The following is a 10,287-nucleotide window of genomic DNA, read 5'->3' as shown; positions in this document are numbered from 1 at the left end:
GAAAGCCAAAAAGCAACCGAGGATCGGCACGTCTGATTGGCTACTCTCGTTTTTGCCATGAATGCTGGCTCAAAACATTGCCATCTTATTGAGAAGAACGGGTGAAGTAGGAGGCGGCAAAACCATTGTGTATGGCTTCACGATTTTGTTGTTTAGGCAAAACCTCTATTTTATAACATGCTTTCCTTCAGTAGTGAAGTAGTATGGTTTTTGTGTTATATTTTGCCATTTTGAGGGTACTACCTCGTAAATGCACGCACATTTTCAAAGTGTTTAGATCATATAGATATTCGAGACCTAGTTATGACGAATAATTTATAAATAAGTGGAAAAAGGGATAATATACGTTGGTAAAATAAAATGGCAAGCACTAATAATTATAGTCAATATTTCAGGTCTTTTATTTACATGATTGGCTACAGGATTGGCCGGTGATTAAAAAACGAACTTGTTCAATACTGATGAAACAAAAAAGCAACACAATTCATTTCATGTCTATGATATTTATATGTATATATATGCATATCACACTCTATAGATGATTCCTCCCTGGAAACAAAGAAAAAAAAAATGTCACCAACCTACAAGAAATTTGTAAGTTTCTTTTTCCTTCCTGTTTCATAGTTTAATCTCCATAATACGTTTGTCAAATCGTATTGATCAAAACCACAAATAACCTTTAAAACTCATGTCAAACGATATTCTTCAAAACTGTTCATTCATATATCTATAAATATGGTTATTTTTTGTTATTATTATTATTTACCTTTGAAATGTTTCTCAGTTTTTTTTATATATATATATATACACAATGACTTACTTGTATTTTATACTTTTTGTAATCAGTCGTATATAACGCTGGCTTATTCACCAAATTGTTCCTAAAACATTCAGGCAATGGTCGTGATCTGGTAATTCTTTTGTTTGTTTTTAATGTAAGGCACTCCAAGCCTGTTTAGCGTCTTTTATACATAACACATGTCTCGTCTTCCAGGATTTCAATAAAATGCCCACGTATCACGCACACTTACACATCTTTACGCATACATACACAATTGAGGTCCCATGTTTTGTTCAATAAACAATAAAAAAAATAATAATTAAATAAATAATATTATTTGAACCTCACTATCACAGATATACATAAGTTATTCTATTCTGTATGTATGTATAGATATAACTTGTTCACACACAACCATTCATCCAATTCTTCTCTATAAATAATCTTACATCAAGTTCCAACAATAATTGTTCTTTTAAAAAGATTCACCTTCATAGGACTCATTTTTGGAATGTGATAATCACATTTACACTCATGCAGACTGTATTTTATGTACTTTGGTCTGTCGGTCTTCCTTTGGTAAAAAATAGAAGGATAGGGGAGCAATTCAAGTGAACATGGTGTATCCACAAGAATTAGACGACAGCTTTACAGGGAAAGAGAGATACTGGGCAAAGGAAGTCATGATATATATATATAGGTCCATGAATATTTTTGTATATTTATATGTATGCTTTTATATATATATATATATATAGGTACAGATACACATGTCCTGTCTTTGTAAAAAGCCGTGCACTGCACTCCATGACACAAACGGTATTACTGACCTGAGTTAGTTATTATAAATGTACATAATTTACATTTGTTTTTGCAGGTCAAAATCAACAATTTTTGTGTTTCAACTTAACTGTCTGCAATATTTAAGTATAAAAATGCACTTTAATTTCAGTCTGTTCTTTGGTTTTCCTTTTTCAAATTTCTCCTTCATAAACAAACTTTGTTGCTTTCGGTCGCATAAGTTCATCACCTAGCTATTAAGAAAGGAGCATTCTGCATTAGGTGACCCATGAGCAGCACAGAAAGTGACCATGATATGGCACCACTACCACTGTTCCCATGCTGCATTGCCGCCGGATGCTCTCCTGAAAAGAAAGAGAAAAACACATGTATAATACTTGTACACTGACATATATGTAAGGAATGGTCATAAAATTTGCATGCCTTGCTCAACTGCAGGAGAAACTACTTTGCTACTGGCATTATAAGCTTCAGTGTTGCCAAGATCTGGCTCGCTTGACAGTTCATGTAACTATCGTTCAGTACTTGAGTTTCTTAGTCCTTTGCTTGCTTCAACTTATCTACTATGTGTTTCAAAAATTTATTTTTAACAAGCTGAATAGAAAGTGTGTTTCAGTTGGTGCGGCGCCTATGCTTTCTGATTATCACTCTGTAATATGTCTAAGTGACTTATGGACTTAGATTCTTTCAAAAAAACTTAGCTACTAACACTAAAGTAAGCCTCATTCTTCATGTCAAAGGCAAAAGTGATCACTTTTGAATAAATATTTAATTACAATTTGATGGTAGAGAATTCAAGGGAACTCTTTTAAAACATATCCGTTCAATGGGACATTTTTGGTGACTTCTCGGACAGGTATATTTAGAAATATGTCCATTGGTACCTCACATTAGTGATAAAAAGCGTAATTAGTAATTTGTCGAAGTGTGGAAACTTTTGCCACTAGTATGAGAGGCAGTTCAAATATCCCAACTTTGAGGCAATTTCTTTCGTGACTCCTTAGATGGGTATGATAAAAACAATAGCTCCATTGAATTCTGCACCCTCAAATTAGTGCAATTACACATTTATCCAAGCGTAGACAATTTTCTCATTGGCATGAACGATAGTTTCTCATTCCGCACAATAAACTTGCTTGGAGTAGTTAAACAAACTCTTGCTATCTGCATTAAATTTTCTCAAGACATGTAGACAGGGCCGGATTTAGCATTTTGGCGCCCCTAGGCCCAATAATTTTTTCCGCCCTCTAGTCTGGTTAAAGTTACATTCCTAAAAACCTTTATTAAAAAATTATATCAGGCCTATATGTTAATTGCTTAAACACCACTCCACGATGCAATTTTATCATTGTAAGTTTTTTGAGGAATTTACTTGGTTCTTAGCTTAACAAAATACCGTTAATGTATTAACAAAAGATTGGTGAACTTTACCAGCAATTATTTGTTCCAATGAACTTCAAAATTAGAATGCTTTATTAGCCTGATTCTTTTTATCCAATTCAAAAAATATATTATGTTTTGGCTATTTATTTTTATTTCTAGATATTTTTTAATTTTTTTTTCTCTCGGCCGTGCGCCCCCTGGGAGCTTGCGCCCATAGACCCGGGCCTACCGGGCCTATTGGGAAATCCGGCCCTGCATGTAGAGTAAGAAATAAATTATTCTTTTTCCTTTTACAATTCAAAGAGAAACTATTCTAAAGCTAATATGGTGTAGAATAGAATACCAAATAGGGAACAGAAAATTAATTGAATTATTTTTTTTCATTATTTTCTTCTCATCATAATGGTACTTCTAAGAGATGACACAAAGCAAGTTCTAATCATAACCTAGCAATAAAATGTAAATTCAAGATTAAAGAGAAACTTGATGTATCTGAAATGTCTAACAAAATAGCATATGTTTAACAATTACACAGCCACACACACTGACATATAAAGTTCTGTGCGCCGGATTCCAGGGTATGGATTCGATGTATTTTGTTACACAAAATCCAAATTTCGAAGCCCCGGGAAGATCGATTGTATCAATTTTGTTTTATGGGCGAAAAACCAATGTGCTGTGTTACGTACCAAAATTCTCTAGTTTTTCGTACATAAACAAATGACACAGTCGATTGTCTTGGGGTTTGAAATTTGGATTCTGTGTAACAAAATACATCGAATGCATACCCTGAAATTCGCACAGAACTTCTATTTTTTACGTGTGTGACTGTGTTATTAATGCTTATTTTACCATTAGAATTATAATATTTTAGTTTCCTTAGTTCTTAATCTCTCCTTTAACCTCCTTAAATTCTTCAGAAGTCAGGAAATTTCAATTTAAAGTAACATATTTCTGACGTCTCTTTATTTTGACTTCATTGCAGTGTAGTAGGGATTCTTTATCCCCCGGTAAAATTTCCCTAGGGAAGTATTACCTCACTTGAATTCCTGTTTATTTGGAAAGTTTGAATTGATAATCGTACTATATATCTCTTAAATAAATAATATAGATGGGGTCCTAGAAGACCCCATCGTAATTCCTGTGTAACAATTTTATTGGTAGTACACAAGAGTTAAAAGAAACGCATTAATGGAACATCCTGATGAAGGGGATGATAATTCTTATGGGAATATTACCTCCTTGGATTCCCATTTAATGAAGCGTTTTGATAATAATCGCACTATACGAAAAGATACATTATAGGAACACCTCGAGGAGAGGGTTATAATTCCCTAGTGAAATATTTTCCCCTCAAATTCCCGTTTATTTGAAATGTTTCAATGGTTAATCACACTGAATCATAAGAAATATGAAATAAATATTCCGACGAGGAGAATAATAATTTCTTAATAAAGTAATAACCTGTATCGAATTTCCGCTTATTTTAAATAATTCAACAGATAATTTCCTTATATCAAAATCTAGAGAATTATAAACCAATTGTCGGTAGTTTCTTCTATTTGGTGTAGTGTGGTTATCCGTTGAAAGATTTCAAATAAACAGAAATGCGAGAGAAGATAATATTTTCCTGGGGAATTATTATCCCTTCGTCGAGATATTTCTTTAATGTATCTTTTCATACAATTTAATTATCCATTGAAACATTTCAAATAAACGTAAATACAAATAAGATAATATCTCCCTAGGGAATTATTACCATCCTTTTTGGGGTGTTCCTTTCAAGTATTTTTGTGAAGTGTGATTATCAGCTGAAATATTAGAAATACCCAGGAATCCAAGAGGGTATTATTTTCCTGGAGATTATTAAACTCGTCTTCGGTTTGCTCCTTTGGTGTATATCTTGATATAATGTGTTTTTCTGTTTAAATACTTCAAATAAAAGGAAATTCAAAAGGGTAATATATCTTTTGGAAATCGTTACCCCTACTCGGACTGCTCTTTGGATATATTTTTAGTACAGTGTGATTATCCGTTGAAAAACATTTTAAGTAAAACATTTTAAATTTCAATTCAAAACTGAAGAATTATGAAGTTTACTTTCAAATTTAACATACGCATTCATACACATATGGCACTAAGATTTTCTTGTTGAAAATGATTTAGCGTCTCTCCATGTCTTTCTGGATATTTCATAAATCGAACAATGCTTGAGCATGCTGAGAGTTGACAAACCAAAGATAAATCATTTTCCCAACTGAGAATAATGAGGAAACTGGAATGCTGACGTAGAGAGCCAAAGTAGAAGCTAAAACCGAAAAGCAGCAATTTATTTTCGACAAGCAAATTGGTGTTTGTGAAACTGCCAACAATAATTAATATATTATTCTGTTAAACAAGAATTCAGAGCAGTTTAACAGGTAATTTCCAAGTCACCTAGCACACTTCCAACACGTAATTATCCCACATTGCTACTTACGTGATAGAGGCTAGTTTCTAAGTCTGTAGTGTGGCTTTTATGACGTCCTGCAAGACTAAAGTTATGAAGGAACTAACATTAACATTGGTTCTGTATCAGAACCGCGGCTGGTATTACAGTTGTGCAGTTGGCGGGTACGCAGATCATTATGCAACGTTATAACCCTCAAAATACTGTCTTTCCCCACTACATTATTCCCACTTCTGAGATAGCTGAATTACAGAGTAATCTGAATAGCTCTTTTAAGGTTAGTTTTAAGTGTTTGATTCACCAGAATCCATTTATATATATATATTTACGCTGTCTGTGTGTCTGTCCACCTGGGAAACAATAAGAAGAAGAAGAAGAAACTCGAGAACTATTGATGGATAACTATCTATTTTGACAAGGATGGAGTCAAAAAGTCAAGAATCGGGTTTGTTGTTGGTAATACTCACAAAGCAGAAGTGGTAGAAATAAAATCATTCTCGGTTTTAATGTTGATTGCTATAGAGGAAAATAGTAATATATAGCGAGCAGTGGTTTTCTGCAATTGATTTTACACCCCAAGAGTATGTAACACTCATAACTTTCTACTAAAACCAGCAGTGGCAGAAATCTACAACTTCTGCTGTCAATGTTAGTCTACACAGAACATAAACGATGAGATAGCGAGAAACATTCTTTAAAATAAGTTTTGGAAAAAATTTAGCGTTTTAAGAATAGGTAATATCTTGTCTCTTAACCATTTACTGAATCACAAGTGGCAGAAATCAACCAGTTTCGATTTTAACGTTGATTCAACTTAAGAGTTCCGATTCTAGAGTAAAAACGATAATAGGTAGCGAAAAGCGGTTTATGCAATCAATTAAGCGTCCCAAGAATATATTTCATCTCCAGTTTAATGTCTCTATTAAAACCGGAAATGGTAGAAGAATATTATCACTTCCAGTTTCAATATTAATATGACAAAATATAACGCCCCACAAAACAAACTTCTTCACGTAGTGTACACCTGACACTACTACTTGGTAGTAATGTCTTAGCCTCGTATGCACAAAATGCTCTGATGGAATTAGTTTCATGTAGTAATTATAGTACTATGTCTGCACAGTAAGTTGTTTAATGTTACTAGCGCTTATCATCTGAGAAGTAACCGTGAAAATAGGAAAGATACTGGCGCATACGTACGCGTTAATGAAATTTCCACTTAACATAGTGCAACATGAATGCTTAATCTAATAATTAAATCTTAAAAATCAGGGATTAAAAATTTTCAAAAATTGAAATAAACTTGAATTTATAAATATAACAGGGGAAGGCTCCATAATATAGTCACAAAATAACCTGTCTTCCCGATGAATACACAGAAATTTAGTTTTTAAAACAAATAATTATGAACATTTAATCCCTGTGTACTGGAAAACATATATACCTACTATTTTCGTAAATTCAATGTCAGAGATTTGGCAAATACAACAAGTAAATTTCGTTTCATATTTGAGTATTTTCGAATTATGGAGATTAAATATTGAAGATAACTGGAAGTAGTAAATGTAATATCAGCTCCGATTATAAAAGCTAAGATAAGATTGGAGATGTTCTTGGGACGCTCTGTTTAAAAGAACCACTTCTGGCTATCTAGTGCTGTTTCTGGTCTATGGTGATCAGCGGTAAAACCGGAAATCGATCGATGTCTTTTACTTCCGATTTGAATAGAAAGTTTAAGGAAGGAAATAGAAACTATTCTTGGAACAATGAATCAATATAAAAATCCAGTTCACACTATCTGTTACTGTTTCGCCCAAATGCGAGTTTTGTTTTATTCAGTTGTTTCACACCAGTTCCCTCGAACTGCTTGTTAAAATTGTCTCTCCACTTCTAGATCCTATACTTACGAATAATAATAATTCTCTAGTACTGTTATTGAGAATCTAGTATACACTTTTCCTCTTTAACTTTTAAAGACAATCAAGACATGCTGCAGTTGAGACATGACATTTAATTTTCTAAGGGATGTCATAAATGCAAATATTGTGCAGTGTAGTCTCGTCACTCCTTGTAGCTCGACGTAACTAATTAACATTTTGTGTTGCTCTGAATTAGTACTAGTTTCATTAGAATAAATTATAATAATAATATTTAAATATATGATAATGTAATCGAGTAAAATATTAGTACTACTTATTAATATTATAATAATTCAATTCACTCTACTAATTACAGAACCAGTTGTTAAATTATTTGCATGAAACCAATGTCTGTCGGCAGATGCAAAACTGGACATGGCTGTTCTATATTACTTATGTATTGCACAATTTGGACGTCTAGAATGGTTGTTGATATATACAGCATTCAATAACATTTACAGCCATAGACAGTAAAATATACTCCACAATGAGAGAAAAATAAGAAGAAACTTATTACGCGATCGCAAGACACAACAATTTCTTCACAATCTGTGAGTCGATAACAAGTATTGGTAATACGGAAACGTGTTTATTCTAATTTCGTCCTCGATTTTATCTAAAGGTTTGAAACTTGAAATTGTTTGTTGTATTATGTAGTGTTAAAAATCCCTTGTAAATTTTAATACTGTGACACAGCCTTTATATATGTTCTCTCTATAAAATAGTTCTTTTTCAGAAAAAGAATAGAACGAAAAATAACATTTTTCGTTTTAAAAAATCTCTTATTTGTTGTTCCCCGATACATCCTATCCAGTCCTGGAGTCACTTGAGACTACAATGACGATTATAATTTGCATGTTCAGGTTTTATTTAAAAGAAATGTTCTTTTAACGAGGATGATGCATGAAAAGTGATAATAATCCAGAATACTTGTACATATTGTGGTTACAAATACATGATAGTAAAACTAGTTTTTTAAAAAATGCTTTTAATTTACTAGAGTTTACACTTTACTAAGTGCACTCGGAGGGAGCGGTTAATTATGTAATGTACCTGAGAAACCTGGAACTGTCAATGAGTAAATGCAGGTATGATAGTAAAAGGTTTTGATTACCAAATATTCAACGATGGGCATTATTTAAACTCTATGAACCTTGCAATACCTTAGACAAGTACATATAATTTGTTGGGATGGATATAGTGTGTAGGTGCTTCTTCCGTTAGCAATTGCGCTTGATTTATGTTATTTCTATCTTATTATACAATTGGGGATTTCCAGCTTGCTATTTAGACATTGATCTTGCCTTTTGGAGTTATAGATTTAAAATTTCAATTTTTATCCTGAGGTACTCTGAATCTTAACCGATTGAGGTATCGCCACCTATGGGGTAACTTTGCACCAAAATTTATATTTCAATAACTATAGTCATACTGAATGTTTACTAATGCACTTGCACAAATGTTTTCCTTATTTATCTAGTTAAAAACTACAGTGTTCTAAATCATTACTTTTGTAAGTCACATGCAATTTTGTTTAAAATTTCTTGAATCTGGTCCAAAGTCTTACAGTATGAAATTGTTATTTCCTACTTTATCATGATTTCTTGAATTTGCATCTATAACCAAAATTGCAAACAAATTAACGGTTTTCCTTCCTTAAACAATACGATGATATTACATTATTATTGAAATATTGTTCCTTGCTCCACATACTACTTACTTACTTTTTTAAAATCTTTCTTTGATTGATTGATTTGCATCAAGACTGAATGAAACGAGATATAGTATTTAAAATGGAATCCAAATCGCTATCTCGATTTATATCCGAGGTAAATACCACGGCCTGAAATTGAACCCGAGACCAAATGGATAGAAGCTTGCGCGTTAGCCATTCTGCCAAAGGAGGCACTTCAAGTCGATGAAAAAGGAAGAACTTCACAGATTAAGCACTTAAAGTTTTGCGAAAGAAAATAACAAACACTTTTATTGATTATTGACTATTTTTGAACAAATTAATCTCTCTCTCAATTTTGTCATTTATCGCGATAATAATTCTTTCCATTTGTATCTGTAAGAAAACTAAGAATTTAAGTTTTCTTACAGATACAAATGGAAAGAATTATTATAATAAAACTAACTCACTTTGAAGTATATGCTCAACAAAAATCAATATGTTGAACTAACGCGCTTCTCGCAGTTGTGCAAGGGATAATAATAATAATTAAATATTAATACCCGGAATATTATGCGGATTATCAACATTTTAGGTGCTTTGGGCGTCGTGTAGTGTCTTAAACTTTACGATTAACTTTTGGTATAGTAATAAGAATATGGAAATATTTAGTAACATAAGTCGTATAGTTTGTCTTTTAAGATTGAAATGCTTCATTCATTTCTTTTTCATTCACAAACATCCATTACTTAAAATAACGGGTGACCGTGTCCTGTACCATTACAATTAATTCATGCTCCGACACTACATGACACAAAGCTAAACATTTTTGTTTCCAACGTATTTTATATCTCTTCAAGTTTAGTTTAAATTTTTATTCTTTTTCAGATTGCAATGAACCGATACTACAATGATGTGTTAACAGCTCCTTTCTTTTGCCTTTCAGATTCGACGGGGCAATAATGTCTTAACAGAATTAGGCACCCTATCAGGGCTGGATTAACCCATCTGGAGGCCCTGGGTAGAAACCATATGTGGCCGCTTCACTTCACCTAATTTCTCACCACATTTCTGTGAAAGTATAGTAGCAGAGTTAAGAGAATATGTTTCATATTTTTTGTCATATTTTATTTTATGATGATGATGATTGTATCTTGATGATTCTTTTTAGATAGCCAGTTGATATTTTGATCAGAGTGGAGGCCCCCCGTCCACTTGAAGGCCCAGGGCTATAAACCCCTAAGCCCTTTTAATCCGCGTCAACACCCTATGTAGAATGAAG

The 10,287-nt window shown here is 32.8% G+C and overlaps 1 protein-coding gene across 1 annotated transcript in view; it reads right to left on the bottom strand.

Annotated features, from left to right (window-relative positions):
- Positions 1-377: 377 nt before the first annotated feature.
- The window catches only part of LOC145666668 (protein amalgam-like), a 296,952-nt gene continuing 287,042 nt past the window's right edge, over positions 378-10,287 (bottom strand). The window contains exon 5 of the mRNA XM_081734140.1: positions 378-1,926. Within this exon, the coding sequence (XP_081590266.1) occupies positions 1,808-1,926 (119 nt within the window). The 3' untranslated portion in view covers positions 378-1,807. The remainder of the gene's footprint in view (positions 1,927-10,287) is intronic.

The sequence above is a fragment of the Thermobia domestica genome, chromosome 12 (genome assembly GCF_964235325.1).
Source record: "Thermobia domestica chromosome 12, izTheDome1.hap1.1, whole genome shotgun sequence".
Classification (NCBI taxonomy): domain Eukaryota; kingdom Metazoa; phylum Arthropoda; class Insecta; order Zygentoma; family Lepismatidae; genus Thermobia; species Thermobia domestica.
Note: the sequence above shows the minus strand (reverse complement) of the source record. Positions and strands in the feature narration are given on the sequence as shown.